The 22,685-nt window shown below is 32.9% G+C and overlaps 1 protein-coding gene and 1 pseudogene across 1 annotated transcript; one reads left to right on the top strand and one right to left on the bottom strand.

Moving 5' to 3' along the window:
• The first annotated feature begins 5,058 nt into the window (after window positions 1-5,058).
• LOC107643202 (protein RGF1 INDUCIBLE TRANSCRIPTION FACTOR 1) lies at window positions 5,059-7,281 on the top strand. Its single transcript, XM_016346786.3, has 4 exons — window positions 5,059-5,314; window positions 5,429-5,662; window positions 5,864-6,079; window positions 6,630-7,281. Exons 1-4 carry the CDS (start codon window positions 5,297-5,299, stop codon window positions 6,846-6,848), a joined length of 687 nt encoding a protein of 228 aa, XP_016202272.1. The 5' UTR covers window positions 5,059-5,296; the 3' UTR covers window positions 6,849-7,281.
• Window positions 7,282-13,423: 6,142 nt separating this feature from the next.
• Window positions 13,424-14,633, bottom strand: LOC148563517 (uncharacterized; annotated as a pseudogene).
• Between the last annotated feature and the right edge of the window lie 8,052 nt (window positions 14,634-22,685).

Genomic DNA, 22,685 nt, shown 5'->3' with positions numbered 1-22,685 from the left:
CGCTAGAGATGCTGAAGGGTCTGCAGGTCTGACAGAGTTTCAGGTTGGTCAGCAATTTCCGGATAAAGAAGAGGCCCTGTTAAGTGTCAAGACTTACAGCATCCGGCGAGGGGTACAGTACAAGGTCGTAGAGTCTGACTATCGCCGGTATGTGGGCAAGTGTTATGAGTTCGGCAATGGGTGCACATGGTTGATTCGGCTCAGTCTCCGACAGCGCAAGGGAATTTGGGAGGTCAAACGTTACAACAGACCGCATACTTGTCTCGCCACCTCCATTTCCAGCGACCACAGGAGTTTGGATTACCATGTCATATCGGCATCCATTATGCCAATGGTGAGGGCTGATGCATTCGTCAGCATCAAAGTGCTCATAAATGCCACCGCCACACACTTTGGGTTTAGGCCGACTTACAGGAGGGTCTGGTTGGCGAAGCAGAAGGCTGTTGCCCTCATCTATGGTGACTGGGATGAGTCGTACAACGAGCTCCCAAGGTGGGTGTTAGGAGTGCAGTTGACGATGCCTGGTACTATTGTAGTTAGGGGTGGAAACAGACCAGGCCAGGCCAGGCTTTGCTTTTAACAGGCCTGGCTTGTTATACAGTTGATTGGCCTGAGCCTGGCCTGCAGCCTGTTATAGGCTCTTTATAAAGTACTAGGCCTGGCCTGTTATTCAGCCTGGCCTGGCCTGAAGCCTGTTAAAAGGTCTGCTAATTTTTTTTTTACAAAAATAAAAATATTATTTAAAAAAATTATTTTTTAATAAAAATAGTTATATGTAATATGTCAGATATTTAATATTTGTAAAAAATTTTAAAATTTTAACATATTTAAAATATACAAAAATATTTATAATAAAATATAATAAATTTAAAATATCTCATAATTTTATTAATAATAAATAATTATTTATATATTTAATTATTATATTTTAACAGGCCCAGGCAGGTCTGACAGGCCTATAAGGCTAATTAGTGAGCCTGAGCCTGGCCTATTAATGTATTAAGGCTTTTAAAAGAGCCTGGGCCTGTACCTATTTTATAACAGGCCAGGCCAGGCCAGGCCAAACACAGGCCAGGCTGCAGGCCCCTGGCAGGCCGCCTGGCCTTTTTCCACCCCTAATTGCAGTGCTAAGGACGAGCCCTGTTCGTGTCGGTGGACAGTTGGACGAGTCTCGAGCTTATTTTCACAGACTATTCTGGACCTTCCCACCATGTATCGAGGCATTCCGTCATTGCAAGCCCCTAGTTAGTATTGACGGCACCCATCTGTATGGCAAGTATGGGGGAACGTTGCTTGTCGCGATTGCACAGGACGGGAACTCCAACATACTCCCTGTTGCATTCGCATTAGTCGAGGGTGAGAATGCTGAGTCGTGGTCCTTCTTTCTCTCCCACCTGCGTGAGCATGTGACACCGCAGCCGGGTCTGCTGGTTATCTCGGACAGGCATAATGGCATCAAGGCCGCCCTTGAGGCTCCTGACGGAGGCTGGTTACCTCCGTCTTCATACCGGGCATTCTGCATTCGACATGTTGCGGCAAATTTCGCCCTCACCTTCAAGGGCAAAGACGCCAGGAGGCTACTTGTGAATGCGGCGTACGCTAAGACCGAGGTCGAGTTCCAGTACTGGTTTGATATTCTTAGGACCGAAGACCCGGCGATGTGTGACTGGGCTAACCGGATTGAGTATTCCTTGTGGACACAACATTGTGATGAGGGGCGTAGATTCGAACACATGACGACGAATATATCTGAGTGTGTGAACTCGATGCTCAAGGGTGTCAGAAACCTCCCTATGTGCTCGCTAGTCAAGGCAACATGCGGAAGGTTGGCCGAATTATTTGTTCGCAAAGGGAGGGAGGCTGAGGCGCAGATGGGTACCGGACAACAATTTAGTCAGCACTTGGTAAAGTGTATAGAGGTCAACTTGAAGACGGCTAGGTGCTTCACGGTAACTGTGTACGACAAGGATAACTCCGAGTTCACCGTCGCAGAGACAACTCCGACTGGTTCTTTCTCATTGGGTACCTACAGAGTCTCGCTTGCATCTCACACACGTGACTGCGGATACTTCCAGGCACTTCATTTCCCGTGTCCCCACGCACTGGCATGCTGTTCCTACTCACGGCTTACATGGGAGCCTTACGTCTACCAGGTGTATCGTCTTAGTTCGGTCTTCAGTGTGTATCAGATGGGTTTCACACCTCCCATTCCGGAGGGTTTCTGGCCACCATATGACAGGCCGACTGTCATCCCTGACCCCAATAAGAGGCGTGCGAGAGAGGGTCGTCCCAGGTCCACTCGGATACGGACCAATATGGACGAGGCAGATCTGAACCGGCCAAAGAGATGTGGGCTTTGTCGACAGCCCGGCCACACACGTCGGAGTTGCCCACAGCTCGGAGGAGCAGAGCACACACGGGGACATGATTAGGTGTATTGGTGGCTTTGGTACTTTTGTTATTTCAATTTCGCGTTTAGATTCCACTATTATCGGTTTTCTTACTTGTAGTTGGTGACTGATAGAATTTGTTAACGTTAGTGTGATGTACTTTGAATGGGATTTTAGTTAATGAATATTTTCTGTCACCGCAGTTTTAAACGAAATGTATGTCTAATGCACACCAGCAAAAATAACTTTACGATTTTTATTAAGACATGATGCGGAAACTATGTTCGTAACTTAAATTGCTTGCTGGAACGAATTCTGAGTAATTCGAACCAGGCTGGTTCGAATTACTTTGTAAATATTTATTCAGTGTAAATCGAACCTATTAGGTTTGAATTATCAAGTTAGGGTTCGAACCAATTTGGTTCGAATTATGTTGCTTTGTTCTACATGTGTAATTCGAACCTATTTGGTTCGAATTGCTTGGAAAGTGAGTTCGAACCTATTTGGTTCGAACTATATAAAAATGTCCTTTGATTGATTGATGAATCAGATTTTGTTTTGGCTTATCTGTGTAAAATTGATCTCCCTTTGATTTGTTTAGATTTTTTACCCATAACATCGTGCACGTTAATTTTTATTATAAAATATATAATTAAAATTGATGGCTAAAATTACTGAAACATCAATATTTTTATAACAGTTAATATTTCTAAAATATGAAAATTGGTAAGGAGTATTTTTTGGCTCCCGTGTTCTGAAAGGGACAACAACTCATGAAACAAAATAAAGTAAGGATTGCAACTACATTGGAGTCACTTGAAACAGTTGTTGCCGTAATATAATTCAGAACTAACCTGCCACACCCATCATATTCATCATATCCATAGATAAGATTTCAGAGGCAATGGTTTTCAGGAAAGCATGCATCACCACCAATATAAAATGCTATGTTTCCATGTATGAATAGTTTAGTCAATGCATTTGCCAATGTAAAATGTTCCCTTACCAGTCACCATGGAACTAATAATAAGTCACAATCTTATATATTAAATTATATGTTATGGGAATACTCTTTGGAAGAATCCACACCCACCATTAATAATAGGACTTCAACCCCCCAACAGGGGATAGCAACTCTTTTAGACATTTACATTGTAATATGAATCATCAATTCCATCACCCACATTTGACCAACTCATACAATCAACTCTTTGCTTTGAAATTTGAATAGTTCACACAAGAACATTCTCTTCTATTAATTTTACAAAGGATTATATTCGAAATATTTAGTAAACAAAAAATAAAAAAATAATTAAAATTTATTTTATTTAATATTACGAGAATTATATATTTAATAGTCTCCTCAAAATTGTATAAATGTAAGTAATCACTGAATGATTTGTTAAGTATATTAATTAAAAATAAGAATAAAATAACTTTTATTTCATAATGGATCAAGCTTGAGTTAAACTAATTAATTACTGCATTTGGGCTAATTAACCTTTCCAGCACATAACGATGCAATGGTTGTTGGAAGATAAAAATATACCATTACTAAATGCAGCTAATTAACCTAGATTCAGCTCATACATTATTGGAATTTTAAAACAAATGAAAAAGATATCATGGTAGAAGCAGACATTTTTGTAAATTCCGAAAGAAAATATTCCTAGAAATTATTGTAGCAGACAGAGGCTTCTACTAGTTATCTGATATTTATATATTTATATTTATATTTATATTTGCAATGGAAATCAGAAGCTCCACTTGCCCTACCATCAATCCAACACATGGCCATCTATTTTTCTATTTATTTATTTAATTATTTATAACTAAATGCTGACTAATGTTTTGATTCCTCCACATGTCTACATCTCAACCTTCCAAGTGTCAATATGAACAACAGACACTGTACCCAATCTTAACCTGCCATGTCCTAACTCGTTTCTTTTTTTCTTTTTCTTTTTTTCTCCTCTCTGCCATAAGAACATAATTATCCATAATTAAAAAGCATAATTATATCCGAATTTCATAATGAGATTACCAAAACACTAAAAATTCACTTAAAAACTGCAAAAACTTTATAATAATAATAATAATAATAATAATAATAATAATAATAATAATGTGGCCATACACCAGGTCAATTCTTTGTTCCTTGTGAAAAACGTCTCTCTTTCCCTTTTGGTTTGGGTTCGGAGTAAGGTTTGGTTGTGGACTTTGAAGAAAGAAAAGATAATAAAAAATATTTGTGTAATTCAATTTTATTATATACTTTTAAAATTCATTATTCTATTATTATAAAATAAATAAATATATTTTAAATAAAATTTATACTGTATTTCATAATAATTAAAAAGAGTTTTAAATGAACACAAAAAATGAATTCATATGTATATATATATATATATATATATATATATATATATATATATATATATATATTAATTTCTATATTTCTTAATTAAATCATTAAATTTATAATATATAAGATAAATAGATAATTAAACTTGTGTATCATAATATATTAAGAAAATAACAAGATACAAAATATATATTGTTATACACAATAATGGATTAGTCACATATATGATTTTATTACACTTGTAATCTTTTATTTTGTTTTGTTATTTTATTATATCTTCCTTTTCTTGCTTAATGATCCATCAGCCACCCACCACTACAAAACTGAATTGCCCCACTTGCTAGTTGCTACTACTAAAATTCCTACCTTTTCTTCTTTTCTTTTCTTTCTCTCTTTGTTTCTCTCCAAAACATAGCATCATATTCACATAAAGTTGTTCTTTCTCTTCTCCTTCCAAACCACTACTTCTTCCTTCCTTCCTTTTCATCACTCGTCATTCATATCATACCCCAAAACCAAAAGGATCAATATTTCAGTAACCATGCCAACAAAAATCATGGTTTGTACTAACAACCAATGCAACCTTTCTCACAAGAAGAAGGAAAAAAAAAATCCCCTTTTCTATTTTTCTTTCTCTGTTGTTTTGCTAAGTTTTTTTTTTTCTTTTTTGCAGGGGGATGAAGAAGGTGGTGATTGTTTTGGAGAGAATAATAATAATAAGAGTAATGAAGAGAATAACAAGTGGCCACCATGGCTGAAACCGCTTCTGAAAACAAGCTTCTTTGTTCAATGCAAAGTCCATGGTGATTCCCACAAAAGTGAATGCAACATGTATTGCTTGGATTGTATGAATGGAGCACTTTGTTCTGCTTGTTTGGCTTCTCACAAAGACCACAGAGCCATTCAGGTAACACAATTTTGAATTTAATTACAACAATTGATGTTGGGTATGATCCAATTCTGTGGGGGGGATGCTTGTAATTGTTGATTGCATAGATTCTCTTGCATTGTTTTCATCGTGTCACACGCGTCACTGAATGCCCAAGAAGTCAACTTTGGATGGCAAATTAAAAATAATTCTGATGTTTGAAATTTCAATGTTTGAAAGATAAGGAGGTCTTCATACCATGATGTGATAAGGGTGTCTGAGATTCAGAAATTCATGGAGATAACAGGAGTTCAGACATACATAATAAACAGTGCAAAGATTGTGTTCCTGAATGAGAGGCCTCAACCAAGGCCCGGCAAAGGTGTCACCAACACTTGCCAGGTCTGTGATCGCAGCCTCCTTGATTCCTTCACCTTCTGCTCTCTTGGTTGTAAGGTATATCTATCTATCTATCTATCTTTCACACATGTCAAAAGTTGCTTACTAGCTCCTACATTATTCACTTTTATGTTCCTCTATAAACTAGGATAAAACATTTCAAGTATTCCAGAAATACAGGAATTTCAGTACTGCTAAATATTGAGACTAATCACTATAATCACTTAAACACAGATATTTTTCAAATACTTGAAAATTTTCTTAAACTATGTACAACATTATAATTGTATTTGTATTACTTAGGTTAGACTAAGGGTTGGGAATTCGAATTTAAATGAGATTCTGATTCGTGATACTACTTGGGTTAATCTATCAGTTTGGGAATTTGAATTTCATCTTGTGCATTTAACATCTCATTGACTAGTGGCAAAGTCTTAAATAGAGTTTCAATTCACGACGAATTAGTCTTTTACTCTGTTAGATTGAAGGATACTATCAGAAAACAAAAAAAGTTACACGTTGTTTTGTTTCCCTTAGAGAAAGTAGGGAGCATGACATGATTGATATGAACTTAGAACTTGTTCCTAATTTGAATCCATCTTCGCAGATAGCTGGAACCTCCAAGAAGTACCAGAAGAAGAAAAAGTTAGATGATGATGATGATTCTGATGGTGAAGAGTCAATGAATGGCAGTGGCAGAAACAGAATCCAGAGCTTCACACCGTCAACACCACCACCAACGGCGGTTACTTACAGGACTGCTAAGAGGAGAAAGGGTATCCCCCATAGAGCTCCAATGGGGGGAGGACTAATAATAGAATACTAATGTTAATGATACAGCAGGTAATGATATTGTCACTTTTATTTTTTGCATGAACTTTAAGAAGAGAGTGACATTATCAAAATAGAAGTGACAATATATTGCCACTTCCTAAAGTTAAAGTGGCAATGGCGAATGAGGCATATGCTTGATATATATTCTTTACTAAGTTACCATACCTGAGCCCTGTCCATGGAGGCCGGTATTGGTTGTATAGGTGGAAAATCCATAGAGAAAGAGAGAATAAAGTAAAAATGTATGATGAAAAATCAAATAATAGTTATAGAATATCCTTGGTGGTGTTAGTATAAGAAGAAATTAATTAAGAGTGGTATGGTATCAGATGCTAAAATGTATTTAAAGAAAAAGTTGTAATTTTTAGACAATAGAAGTGTTGATCAACATAAATAAAAATATATATTCCATATGGTTTGGTATATATGCAATGTCCTATTGTGTATCTCCTTTGAAAAACATGAAAGTGCGATGTTGGCTTGGCTTCACCATGATGAGTGGTTTATTTCAATGGCACAATGTAATTATAATCAAATGCTTATCTTAACTCTTCTTTTTAGCTTTTTAGCGTTTGACTTCTTGTGGTTTATTAATTGCTACTAATAAATTAATGGCTACTTGGTGTAATTGTGTAAATATGCAATGTACGAAGGCCCAAGACATATGATGTTCGCACAATTAATGTGCTTAATTTTTTAACTACCATCTTTTTTGTTTTGATTTTTTTATTTTTTGATTTTTTTATGGTATTATTAGTCCGACAGACCAAGAGTTAATTCGCTGCAGTTAAACAAGTTGTTGGACATACAAGGCAAAATCCGAATTCTCGATACTTATTTAAGTGGATTAGTAAGTTAATTATTAGACTTGGTTTATTTGAGTTAATTTTGTGGATATATATATATAAAGGTCTACTCATTGGCTTCAGTAGTCAATTTCTTTTTTAAAAAATCAACTTTGAATCACCTATGGTAATTGGTAAGGTCAATAAATAATTTACTTATTAATTGTATCGGTATTTTATATAAATAATCAATATGATAATTAATTTTTAATGAATATGTAATGTGATTTTTTGTTAGTTGTGGAAACCCCTTTGCCGGTAATACCGGTAACTTTCCTTGTGAGTTTCTAATGCTGTCGCCACCCAATCACCTTTCAACACGTGTTCCATACTACCCCAATTATTTCCCACTTATCTGCGTTTTCGTCAACATTTTTCAATGAACCAAAAACACTCCTCGTGCCTACTTTACTAAAAAAACCCAAACTACCACCATGATCTTATCACTTACTACTATTATTGGCATTTTAAAATTGTATCATATTTTAATATAAATTTGGTTTAAATCTTCCACATCCGTACAAGAAACCTTAAATTTTCTAGAATTTGGAAATAAAATTTATATATGCAGATAATATAATAATATATAATATGATGTATAATATATAATATAATAATAATATTGTATACATTTTGCTGTCGTTATCTAAAAGGACATAATAATAAATTAGTCATGGTGGTGGGGTGAGGGAGACGCTGAAGAAATAATATTTTTTAATTTTATTTGTAGGAGGATAGATTAAAAACTTTATAAAGGAAGAAGAAAAAGAAAAAATTGCGAAGACAAAACCAAAACCTTTGGAGTTTTGCAAATTTGCAATTATGCTCATGAAATGAAAGAAAAGAGTTAACATTCGACGAATAAAAAATTTAAAATATTCAAATACATTGTTGTGGTTATTGCTTCTTTAATTTGGTGTCCTACAGTATTGTAACTTGTAATTATGCATGCACTTTATGTGAGAACAATCAAATATTCAAATGGTATTAAGTCTTGTCTAAAATTAAAAGTCTATAATTTTTATAAGCGTAAGATAATTTTTATTTCTTGAGCTAGTTTCAGAGATAAATTAGGCCTGCTTAATTTCTTATAAATAACTTATTAGAGTCAAGTTTAATTATTTTTTATTTTAATATTTTGGGTGGATACATTTGCACACGAGTCTTGACATTGATTTAATTTTATTAAATTACTCAATTACTACAAGAAAATTAGCAACATACACAACTTAAACGTGCTAAATGATGTGTGTAAACTATGCTATCTAACACCTACAAGCCTACCTAAACACTAATGATGGAAGGATGAACAGGAGCTATGTAACAACATACAATTCAATCAATGATTATATTCAGCTTATCAAACAGAACGGTAATTATTCAGTACCAAGTAAACTGCGAGGTTCAAAATCTTGTCTTATCCACCAATCATGATGAAGGTACTGATCTTATTAAATAAATTAAAATTTATATGAAGGGAAAGTCACCTTTATCTACTAAATTTCTTCTGTTTTCGTGAGGTTAAGAGATAGTAATCATCTATATTTTGGAATCAACTCTAGCCGGAGCAAGTGGTTTGTTTGTCCAGAATCCTTGGGTGATTTGTTTTGATTTGTTTTGGATTATCAGGAAGAAATTATAAATCTTGTAACATAACTCATTTTCTATTAGTAATTAAAAAGCAACCATGAATCTCGTGATTTAGATGAATATAAGATATGATGTATTTACTTAACCAATTACTCGATAGACATTGTGTCCCTAACAATTATAAAAATACAAATTGGCCCTCATTCACCTTTATATTTGTTCTGTCCAGTTCCTATAACTGGTTGGTAGCAGGTCACACGCTGACATATCAGGTAATTGTTGAAATAAATTAATTTTAAAATTTCAGATCATCCATATTTAATCATAAAAAATATAATATAATGCGAAAACGTACCTTTACTCATAAGAATTAGAAATTGATGGAAGAATTTGGATCTTGTAGTTCTTTCGATCTTCCTCAATCAAAGCCTTCTGTATTCCTAGGCGGCTGAACTGTAACTCTTTTGATTGGGAAAGAGCAACAAAGGCAGCTTTGGTATATTGGGGACCGAAACCCTGAAGGCCTATTTATATTTGAGCATGGCACCCATTAAACCCTAAACCCCAAATAAAAATAGTATCTAAAGTCCAAAAGATAATATATCTAAAATCCAAAAGATAATTATCTAAGGAACAAAATATAATATATGGTTTTATTCTCATTTAATTCCAAATCAAAAGTAATAATGACTTATTCAATTACCATTTATAACAATAAATGAGATCATCATTATATAAGTCATTTAATTTGAAATAGTATAATTTATTATTATAATTAATATATGTATTGCCCACAAATAAGTTAGGAAATTAAATAATTTCCTAACAATCTCCCACTTGGGCTATACATATATTCTTTCTTGACATAATCACATCTTATAAACTTTATGCACACATCTGAATGCTATTTCTCTCATTACTTTAACAATCTGGTCCGTCTCATACATTAGATATGGAACTACCGCAACTTTTATCACATTAAATGCCGTGACTAAACCACGCCAATCACCATCCTAATATACTTAATGACATAGATCAAATTTGGATGAGTAATATGGAAATTACATGCCAAGTGATCTCATGCATGTCTATTTCCAGCTGGTCCAACTTTATTGAGATCAAACACAATAAATATTACAAAATGAACATTTCACATAATACGAAATAAACCATCAACTTAATTCTGTAGAAAAATAATTCAATTATCTGTCATAGGACATATAGTATAAAATAAACTCCCACTAAACCAAGGCATCACAAACATTGACACCCATTCGAGCAGTGTGCTCATGAAAGACTTTAGGGATCAATCCCTTGGTTAATGGGTCTACTAGTATATATTCTATTCTTATATGTTCTATGGAAATTTGTTTTTCTTTAATTTTCTCCTTGACAACTAAGAACTTGATGTCTATATGCTTCAATTTTGTCAAGCTCTTATTGTTGTTGGAGTATAAAACTACTGACTTGTTATCACAGAATATCTTTAATGGCTTTTCAATGTCATCTACTATATGAAGCTCAGTGACAAAATTTCGCAACCATATGCCATGTTTGGATGCCTCAAAGCAAGCAACATATTCTCCCTCTATTATTGAGGAAGATACAAGAGTCTGTTTGTTAGACTTCCATGCAATAGCTCCTCCAGCCAAAATGAAGATACAGCCTGAAGTAGAGCGTCTACTGTCTTGGCATCCCGCAAAATCGGAATTAGAATACCCAATGATCTCCAAATTTTCTGATCTCCGATAAGTAAGCATGTAATCCTTTGTTCTCTTCAGATAACGCATTACGCGTTTAACAGCTATCCAATGATCCATGCCCGGATTGCTCAAGTATCTACCCAATACTTTCACTATAAACGATATATCGGGACGTGTGCAGACTTGAGTATACATTAAGCTCCCTAGTGCTGATGCATAAGGTTTATCATGCATTGCTGTCCTCTCAAGATCATTTTTAGGGCATTGCTTGAGACTGAACTTGTCTCCTTTAGCTACGGGTGTGTCCATCGGTCTACAACATTCCATGCCATATCTACTTAAATCTTTTCGATATAGTTCTTTTGTGATAATCTAAGAATATCTTGAGAATGATCTCTTAGTATCTCGATTCCTAATACAAAAGAGGCATCACCAAGATCTTTCATTTCGAATTTATTCGATAGAAATTTCTTAGTTTCATGCAACAAGCCTATATCATTACTGGCAAGTAGAATGTCATCAACATATAAGACCAAAAAGGATGTATTTACTCCCACTGAACTTGCGGTATACACACTCATCTATAATATTTACCTCAAAATCATGAGGTAATGACTTGATGAACTTGTGATACCATTGACGGGAAGCTTGTTTGAGACCATAGATGGATTTTTTTAACTTACAAACCATAGATTTTGAATCACCTGATGCAAAATTTTCTGGTTGTACCATATACATCGTTTTATCAATGTCACCATTGAGAAACGCTGTCTTTACATCCATCTGATATAGCTCCAAGTCAAAATGAGCTACTAGTTCCATTATGGTTCTAAAAGAGTCTTTCGATGATACTGGAGAGAAAGTCTCTTTGTAGTCTATGCCTTCCTTTTGAGTGAAGCCTTTAGCGACTAGACGAGCTTTATATCTCTCGACATTACCCTTAGAATCTCTTTTGGTTTTAAATATCCATTTACAACCAATTGGTTTCACACCTTCAGGTAATTCTACGAGATCCCAAACGTCATTATCTTTCATAGACTTCATCTCTTCTTTCGTGGCATCGATCCACTTTTCAGAGTTAGAACTTTGCATGACTTGAAGAAAATTGATTGGGTCATTTTCTGTCAAACCAATGCCATCCTCATGTTCTTGGAGATAGACTACATATTCATCCGAAATTGCACTTCTCCTTTCTCTTTATGGATCTCCTTAATGGCACTTCTTGAGATTGTTGAGCTTGCGGTATGGGTTGGAGTTGAGGAGGATTCTCATTATTTTCCTGTACTGTAGCAGTATCTTGAGCAACAACAATATTCTCATTGTTCTCTTGTACTGTAACTGGATCTACAGTAGGATTCTCATTGTGCTCTTGTACTGTAACTGTATCTTGAACAGTAATAGGCACAAGGACCTGATCATTGTCAGTTACAGAATCTTCATCAAAAGCAACATTTCTAATATTTTCTTCCCCCCAAACTCAACATCCTCAAGAAATCTCGCATTTTCCGTCTCAAAAATAGACCTTGATGCAGGATTGTAAAACTTGTACCCCCGTGAACGCTCAGCGTAACCAACAAAGTAGCAACTAATTGTCCTTGAGTCCAATTTTCTTTCATGCGGCCTATAAGATCGCGCCTCAGCTGGACATCCCCAAATATGTAAATACTTTATACTGGGCCTTTTCCCAGTCCAAATTTCATATGGGGTTTTGTTAACTGCTTTGCTTGGCACCCTATTAAGGATGTACACTGCGGTCTTTAAGGCTTCTCCCCAGAGTGATTCAGGCAAGGAAGAATGACTAATCATACTTCTCACCATGTCTTTAAGAGTTCGGTTCCTTCGCTCTGCAACACCATTCATGCTAGGTTTGCCTGGCATGGTGTATTGCGGAACAATACCACACTCCTCTAGGAAAAGAGTAAAAGGCCCGGGACGTTGCTCACCTGAACCGTCATATCTTCCGTAGTATTTACCACCACGATCAGATTTGACAGCTTTAATTTTCTTTCCAAGTTGAAGTTCAACTTCAGCTTTGAAAGACTTGAAAACATCCAAGGCTTGGGACTTTTCATGAATTAAATATAGATACCCGTAACGAGAGTAATCATCTATGAACGTAATAAAGTACCGTTGTCCATTCTAAGAGACAGTAGGGAATGGGCCACATATATCGGTATGTATCAGTTCTAAAACATCTTTAGCTCTATCGGCACCTAATTTTCTTTCGTTTGTCTTTTTTCCCTTTATGCACTCAATGCAAACTTCAAAGTCCGCCAAATTTAGGGGTCCAAGAATTCCATCCGACACGAGCCTCTGAATTCTCTATTTAGAGATATGACCTAGGCGTTTGTGCCATAATGATGCCGAATTCTCATTTAGTTTTTGTTTTGTACCCGTTTGCAGTATTTCATTATTATAGGAATTTAAGTCTAGCCTATATAGATTATCCACCAAATGACCAGAGCAAATATTATTCGAATTATAGAAGAGACTGACTTTATTGTCTCCGAACGAACAAAAATAACCTGATTTGTCCAAACGAGAAACAGAAACCAAATTCCGTCTAAATGATGGTACATAAAATGTCTCTAATAAATCCAAGTAAAATCTACTCGTGGAACATAATCTAAAGGTTCCTATAGCTTCGACTGCAACTATATTGCCATCTGCCACATAGATGTATCTTTCAGCATCACTTGGCGATCGGCTCCACAGGCAACCCTGCATAGTAACACTTACATGAGTAGTAGCAGCAGAATCTACCCACCAAGTATCAACAGGTGCATAACTTAAACTAGCCTCAGAACAAACAAAAGTAAGAATTATACCCTTCTTTACATGCCAGGTGGGATATTTGGTACAATCCTTCTTCATGTGTCCCACCTTCTTACAGAAAAAACAGGTTGAAACTTGATCCTGTTTCTTAGCCTTTTTCTGCTGAGAAGGCACATCCGCAGTGGTATTACGCTTTCTTTTATACTGAGAAGATGAAGCCATGTGAGTACTTTCAGTTTTATCTTGCTGTAGCCTCTCTTCTTCCTGCACACAGTGAGATATAAGCTCATTTAAGGACCAAGTGTCCTTCAGAGTGTTATAACTCATTTTGAATTGCCCAAAGTGTGCAGGAAGGGAAATCAAAATGAAATGCACGAGTAAATCTTGAGACAACTCTAACTTTAGTGCTTTCAATTTTGAAGCAAGATGAGATATTTCCATAATGTACTCCCTTATGTTCCCTTTACCTTTATACCTCATGGAGACAAGTTTGCTCAAAAGGCTACTTGTCTTCGCCTTTTCATTCTTAGTAAAGAATTTTTCAACATCCTTTAGGAACTGTTTGACCTCTTTATCCTCAGTAATTGAGCCCTGAAACGCCTCAGGAATTGAGCGTTTCATGATCATAATGCTCATTCGATTGGATCTCTCTCACTTCTCTATTTTAACCTCATTGAAGTTTTCTGAAGTGGAAGTGGGTTTCTCCTCTCGAAGAGCTATATCTAGATTCATACAACCGAGAAGAATCTCCACGGTATCCTTCCAAACTTTAAAGTTTGAACCATTCAACATAGGAATACTGCTAATTTGTGCAGAAATATTGGTAGTTAAAGCCAGAGTTTCTGGTTTAGAATAAATAAACATGCAGTAAACATTAGTCAAATAATGGGAAAAAATCCATATTGAGATATCTAGAACAACATTAATTTTCAATCTTTGGATAGAAAAATTAACTGTAAGTGATACTCTCATTGCAGTAATCAAATATTGTCAAAATTTCTGTCACACATTAAGCCTTTCTTTGGACCGACTCAATGCGCACATGGAAACTTAAACTTCGCAACCTATTTATTACCGCATATATTTTCTATTAATTGGCCAAACAATGCAATAACCTTCCTTTGGGCCGATTATTGACCGCATAATTAATAGAAAATAAACAAAAGTGTGCAATGCTTATTATTTGGCCAAACAATAAACTTCCTTTGGGCCGATTATTGTTCGCATAAATAATAAGTATTACTTTATTCTTAATCAGTTACCCAAATATTTATTTACCATCAATATGTGTATGTAATTCGGCCAAATACAGACATTCTTTTGGGCTGACCAATATTCGCATGAATTACATATCACCATATTCCTAATGTTTTGAATAAATCAATTTTCACAAAAGAGGCTACTTTGGCAGCATAATATTCGATTAATTTATTTCAAAACCAAATTTTTATAAAATAGATGGGTATAATAATCCTTATATTCCAAAAAGATAATCTATTAATTTGTATTAAATTAATAGCACATATAGAATTAGATCCGAAAAGATTAAAGTGTAACAATACTTTATCAATATTTTAAAATAAATCAAGTTACTGCTTATTATATAAAAAAAAAATTCTGCCAAACTAAATAAAAAAAAAAGACCGTCTCATATAAAATATATATATGTGTCTATGACGAAATAGTATATGTATACCAAAAGGCAGCTGAAACAACGACACATTATATATATATGGAACAATGCTTAAAGGCATATATACAAACGGACACGTATATGATATATTATATATAGAGTAAATAGCCAAATTGGTCCCCGAAAGATAGCCTATTCTTCAAACGAGTCCCCGTAAGAAAAAGATAATAAAATTTGTCCCCGAAAAATTTAAAATTGGTAACGTTAGTCCTTCCGTTAGTTGGATGATGACGTGTCACGTTAAGTGCCACGTGGCATATGATGACGTGGAGGGCTAATGCCACGTGTCAGGTCAGTGACACGTGGCATGCCACGTGGCACTTGACATGTAAAAAAGTTATTTATAATCAAAATAGTCCTTGAAAGTTCAGACGTAAGTCATTTTCATCCCTAAAATTTTAAAAATTAATCAAATTAGTCCTTATATAATTTTTTTTTATTTTTTCTTGATAATATTAAATTTAAAATATTTTTTGATATTACTAATTTTAATAGAAATGTAATTGACAATAAAAAAATTAGTAATTGTATCTTTTCTTCTTAAAAATTTGTTCAATAAAATTATCTCTCTCCTCTAATTCTTGTCAAAATCTCTCTTATTCTTTTCTATTCTAAAACCTTTTTCTTACATTATTACATTTTGCTGGAATATATATATATATATATACTCAAAATTAAAATGTATGTATTTGTTACCCTAAATAAAGTTATATGCTCAAAATAAAAATTTATGTATGTTAACCTAAACAAATTTAATAAAAATTTATACATCTTTTTTGCATTACGTTATTACTTTCATTTAGATTAACATACATAAATTTTGATTTTGAGCATATAACTTTGTTTAGGTTATATATATTCCAACAAAATGTAATAATGTAAGAAAAAAGTTTTATAATAGAAAAGAATTGAGAGATTTTGACAATAATTAAATGAGAGATATAATTTTATTGAACAAATTTTTAAGAAGAAAAGATACAATTACTAATTTTTTTATTGTCAATTACATTTCTATTAAAATTAGTAGTATCAAAAAATATTTTAAATTTAATATTATCAAGAAAAAATAAAAAAATTTATATAAGGACTAATTTGATTAATTTTTAAAATTTTAGGGATGAAAATGACTTACGTCTGAACTTTCAAGAACTATTTTGATTATAAATAACTTTTTTACATGTCAAGTGCCACGTGGCATGCCACGTGTCACTGATCTGACATGTCAACTAATCATATTGTGACACGTGGTATTAGCCCTCCACGTCATCATATGCCACGTGGCACTTAACGTGACACGTCATCATCCAACTGACGGAAGGACTAACTTTACCAATTTTAAATTTTTCGGGGACAAATTTTATTATCTTTTTCTTACGGGGACTCGTTTGAAGAATGGGCTATCTTTCGGGGACTAATTTGGCTATTTACTCTACATATATATGTATATTCCTTTACTCAATATCATAATGTAACAGGAACGTGCATATAGATATTAATCCATCAAAAGAAAAATAAAACTGAATATTTTCGATGACTAAATTATGGATGGCTCTGATACTATTTGTTGGAATAAATTAATTTCAAAATTTTAGATCATTCGTATTGAATCATCAAAAATATAATATAATGTAGAAGCATACCTTTACTCATAAGAGTCAAAAATTGATGGAAGAATTTAGATCTTGTGGTTCTTTCGATCTTTCTCAACCAAAGCCTTCTGTATTCCTAGGCGGCTGAACTGTAACTCTTTTAATTGGGAAAGAGCAACAAAGGTGGTTTTGGTATATTAGGGATCGAAATCCTGAATGCCTATTTATATTTGAGTATGGCACCCATTAAACCCTAAAACCCAAATAAAAATAGTATCTAAAGTCCAAAAGATAATATATCTAAAATCCAAAAGATAATTATCTAAGGAACAAAAGATAATATCTGGTTTTATTCTCATTTAATTCCAAATCAAAAGTAATAATGACTTATTCAATTACCATTTATAACAATAAATGAGATCATCATTATATAAGTCATTTAATTTGAAATAGCATAATTTATTATTATAATTAATATATGTATTGCCTACAAATAAGTTAGGAAATTAAATAATTTCCTAACAGTAATGTGTCTACATGGCTGTCTCCTTTGTAATAGGGACAAATCACTCCGAACCCCTTAATTTCTCAATCGTCCAGCGTGATCCCTCCACCACTTCTTCCGCTCCCTCTCTGTTGCCGCCTCCTCCCTCTCCCTCCACCTAAATCCCTCGCTAAGCTCAAGATCTGCAAGAAGTTCAAATCCGTTGCCGACCACGCCAACTCCCTCCACCACCACCGTAATCCCTCCGCCTTCCCTTTCACGTGGTCATGGCGCGACGTCTCCATCAAGGTCCAGAACATATGCCACTAGTTCCTCAGATTTTCGAATTCTGATAATGATATTATTGATGACGATGATGATTGTGATGAGGATGAGGAGGAGTGTGAGTACATTGTTGATGATTTTGATGATAATTTTAAGGAGGAGGTAAAACAAAATAGGGGAGTTGGGTTTAGCGTTTTGGAACTGAGGGAGGCGGTGGCGAAAAGGGAGGAGAGGAGGAGGGAGAGGGAGGAGGTGGCGGCAGAGAAGGAGCGGGAAAAGCGGATGAGGGATCAGGTTAGACGGTTGAGAAATTAAGAGGCCCAGGGGGCCATTTGTCCTTATTATGAAAGAGACAGCCACGTAAAGACATTCCTGACACGTCAGCGTGTGATCTGCTGCCAATCAGTTGCAAGGACCGGATTAAATATATACCTGTAGGTGAGAACCGATTTGTATTTTTATAATTGTTAAGGGACACAATGTCCATCAAATAAATAGCCATGGATTGGAAAGGATTTTTACTCTTAAAATTATTTTAGTTTTTTTTAGTTTAAATAATCTTAAAATATTTAAGATTTTTTTCTTACGGTATCTATCAACTTAATAGGTAAAAAAAATAGTGAATCAAAATTCTATTTACGATTGTTATACAAAGAATATGATTTAAACTCTTAACACTTATTTAAGTGATAAGTGAGTTGAGTGTTCGACCAATTTAAGTTAATTAAAATTTAAGGCTTTGTTAGTGTCATTAAAAACTTATTTTCAGTGATACCTCAAATTAATTCTTAAGAAATTTTTGGTCAAACATTTTAATTTTCAATAAATTTTAATTTCTAAATTAATTTTTAAATTTTTATTTTATTAGACAAATTAATTATTTCATCATATTGTTTATCTTTATAAAAAGACTAATTTAAAAAATTTTAAAATTTCAAAACCTGTTATATTTTTTATTAAATAATGACATCAACTGATTTGTTTAAACTTTTAATCAAAATTTAACTTGAGGATTGTTGTGTTTCAAAAATAAAAAATATTAAGGATTAAATTGACAATTAAAATTTGTTGATGAATAAATTGTTTGACTAAAAATTTGTTAAAGACTGACCCAGTTTGGATAAACAACATAATTAAGTTACTTTTGAAAAAATAGCTTAAATAATAAATGCTTATATTAAAAGTAGTTTATAAATAAGTTATTTTGTGTTTGGTTTTTTAGTTCTAAAAGTACTTATTTTAAGAAAAAAGTGATAAAAAATTTTTTATTATGAGAGAAATCATTTTTTTTAACTTCTCCTTAAACACCAAAATAGTTTTTTAAAAAGTTATAATTTTATTTTAAAAATTATATCAGACATTAATACTATACTTTTTCATAAATTAAAAGTAAAAAAAAGTCACTTATAAACCTATCCAAATGGGCTCTAAGTTTGGCAACAATTAATTTTGATATGGAATTAATATTGGTATATCTCAAATACATGGAATAAGAAGGTGTTTTGTCATTGTATGAAAAATCTGTTTCTCGCATAATGTGAGAAGTCGACATCATATCTCATAAAGTATGAGAAGATGCATTATATCAGTCATGCCTTATCACACAAACGTGTTCGAACTCATTCTCTTATCTAATCTCATCTCTTTCTTTCATTTCCAAATATAAAAATTTCACATTTCATTTGATTATATTCATTAGCTGTTTTTATTTCTCATTTTTTATCTAAATCTGAATCCTCCTCTTTTTTTTTTTAACTCTTTTATTTTCATAGCTCATAAATGAAAAACTCCAATATTATCACTTTAATTATTATAGAGTGGTTGAGTAAAATCTAAAATAGAAGAAAAAGAAAAATTTAAGAGAAAGAGTTGAGATGAGAAAGAGGTTTAGAGCATTTGAAAAGTGATTTGGATTTTTTTGAATTTTTTGAAAAAGATTTAGAATGTTTGAAAGGTTTTTGAGGTCCTTAACCCTCCTTCTTAATTCTTCATCTCTTTCTAAAAGGTTACAAAAGATTTGCATGTATTACTAAATTATTTGATAACTTTTTTTTTTCAAAACAATTATGTACAAGATTTATGAATTTTTCTTTTTATACATTTTTATATTTGAGTTTTTTTTTTTATTTTATGTTATTGGTAGCAGCTGAATAGTTAGACCCTTCCATTCTTATTTGTTGATAAGGTTTTTTCAAACAAATTTTTGAGTAAAATGTAAAAAATTTTAGTCTATGATCCTGTTATAAACTTTTTTTGTTTAATAAATATATTTAAAATTTTGAGTTTTTTGTTGTTGTTTATTTGTTTAGGAGAAAATTATCAAGCCATTTTGATGAAAAATCAAAGGAGAGGCGGAGAGATTGATGGATTGGTTAACAATGTTATGGTTTTAAGATTGTGTTTTAAATTTAGTACCACATGAGACATTCTAATAAAAATAAAAGTTTTGAATTGATTTATGACTGTTGCTAATCTTCTTAAAAATATGACCTTTAATTTACTAATTAAAAAGAAAAGCATTAAATTAAATTATTGCTAATGAAAAAGAAAATCATTGAATTATTTCATAATAGTTGCATGAAACGAATTAAATAAAAGAAGTATCAAATACAATAATATATATATATATATATACCCCAAAATATTTTTAATTTTTTTTAATCTGCAACTCTCTCTTAATAACATTAAGTCTTTTCAAATATTAGCAAGAATTACTTGCAAAATATTTTTCAATCAAGAAGAAGAATGATGTTATGCTGTTCCAAGTGTTTCAAGAATATTGGTGTGGACTGTATTTTTGATGATCTAACGTCTAATCTTAGAGAATTTTTATTGAAGTCATTCCACCTACGGATATGGTGGTAATAAATCCTTAAGAATAGTGCCTAACACGATTCGTGGAAAACTCGTTCTAATATTTTTTAAATTTATTTGCCTACAAAATTTTATTTATATTTAAAGTAGCTAAAATATTATTTTGGAAGTTTAATTTCCAACAAACTTAAGGATTTATTATTACAAATATTCTATTATGGATTATAATATTTTAGCTGCTACAAAAAATTATTCCCATGCTTCAAAGATTGATCGTTTTGATGGAAATAGTTTTAAACGATGACAAAATAAGATTATGGAAATACTAAATTTTTCTGGAAACAATTCCATCTTATTTGATTCTAAGTCGGATGAAAGATACCGAAAATTATGATCAAGCTTTGAAAGATTGAAAAATGAAAGATAAATTATGTAAACATACAATTTTAAGAGCATTAAATAATAATTTATATGATATTTATTATCATTATGTTTATACTAAAATTATTTGGAAAGCATTGGTACAAAAATATATTTACGAAGAAAAAGGTAGTAAAAAGTTTTTTAGTTCATAATTTCAATGCATTTCAAATGGTAGAAGATAAAAGTATTTCTTCTCAACTTAATGAGTTTACTAAACTTGTAGATGAACTTGCTAAGAAAGGAGATATTTTATCCGAAAGGTTCATATCTCAAACTCTTGTTGATAAATTCGGATTCATAAAAAAATTATAAATTGAGTTTTATGCAAAAAAGAGAAAAATCATGAATTTGCAAGAGACCATAGTCCATATTAAAATTGAGGATAAAAATAGAACTATGGCTAATGAGCAATATAATAAAGAAGTGTATGCTAAAACTAATATTGCTAACATTGTACACAAAAATTATTTGAATCATGAAAACAAATTTCATAATAAGGTGATTAAGCCTCATTTTAAGAAACAAGAATTTAACTTCCAAAAGAAGAAAGGTGCTTGTTTTATTTGTGGCAAAATTTGACACTTTGTATCAACTTGTAGAATGAAAAAGAATAACAATTAAGGAGCCAGAAACAATAGTAGAAGCAGAGGAAGAAAGGCAGTCACAAACAAAGCAAATCACAAAGATGATGAAGTTATAGTGGCAATGATTTTCGAATGCTATCTAGTGAAGGACTCCAAGAGTTCGGTTGTGGACTCTGATGCCACAAAGCACATTTGTGCTAAAAAGAAACTATTTTTCAAGTTTACTCCTATAAATAATGGGAATGAAGTTGTTTACCTAGAAAATTCTATAAAGGTTCCCATTTTAGGTAAAGGTAAGGTGTCAATAAAAATGACATCTAAAAAAATTTTTGTGTTGTCTGATGTACTATATGTTCCGGCCATTAATCATTGTCTTGTGTCAGTCCACCTTCTCAACAATGCCAATGTCAAGGTAATCTTTGATAATAATATTGTCATGTTGTCTAAGAATGATGTCTATGTGAAAAAAAGATTATCAAAATGATGGTCTGTTTATTTTAAACGTTATTGATAATAATAAAAGAGGAAATTTAGCTTATATTTATTTAGTTAATTCTCTTGATGTTTGGTATATTAGACTTGGACATGTTAATGTATCGTATATTTTGAAATTAAAAGAATTAAGTTTAATCAATAAATTAGATAATTCTTATTTAGATATATGTGATGTATGTGTGGTGCACGAAATTGTGATGTCACATTCATAATTTGTCACAACTTCGATACAACTAACCAGCAAGTGCACTGGGTCGTCCAAGTAATACCTTACGTGAGTAAGGGTCGAATCCCACGGAGATTGTTGGTATGAAGCAAGCTATGGTCACCTTGTAAATCTCAGTCAGGCAGATATAAATTGATAATGATGTTTTCGAATAATAAATAATAGAATAGGGATAAAGGTACTTATGTAAATCATAGGTAGGAATTTCAGATAAGCGAATGGAGATGCTTTTCGTTCCTCTGAACCTCTGCTTTCCTGCTATCTTCATCCAATCAGTCTTACTCCTTTCCATGGCTGGCTTTATGTGATACATCACCACTGTC

The sequence above is a fragment of the Arachis ipaensis genome, chromosome B5 (assembly GCF_059453495.1).
Source record: "Arachis ipaensis isolate K30076 ecotype BB chromosome B5, ASM5945349v1, whole genome shotgun sequence".
NCBI lineage: Eukaryota > Viridiplantae > Streptophyta > Magnoliopsida > Fabales > Fabaceae > Arachis > Arachis ipaensis.
Note: the sequence above shows the minus strand (reverse complement) of the source record. Positions and strands in the feature narration are given on the sequence as shown.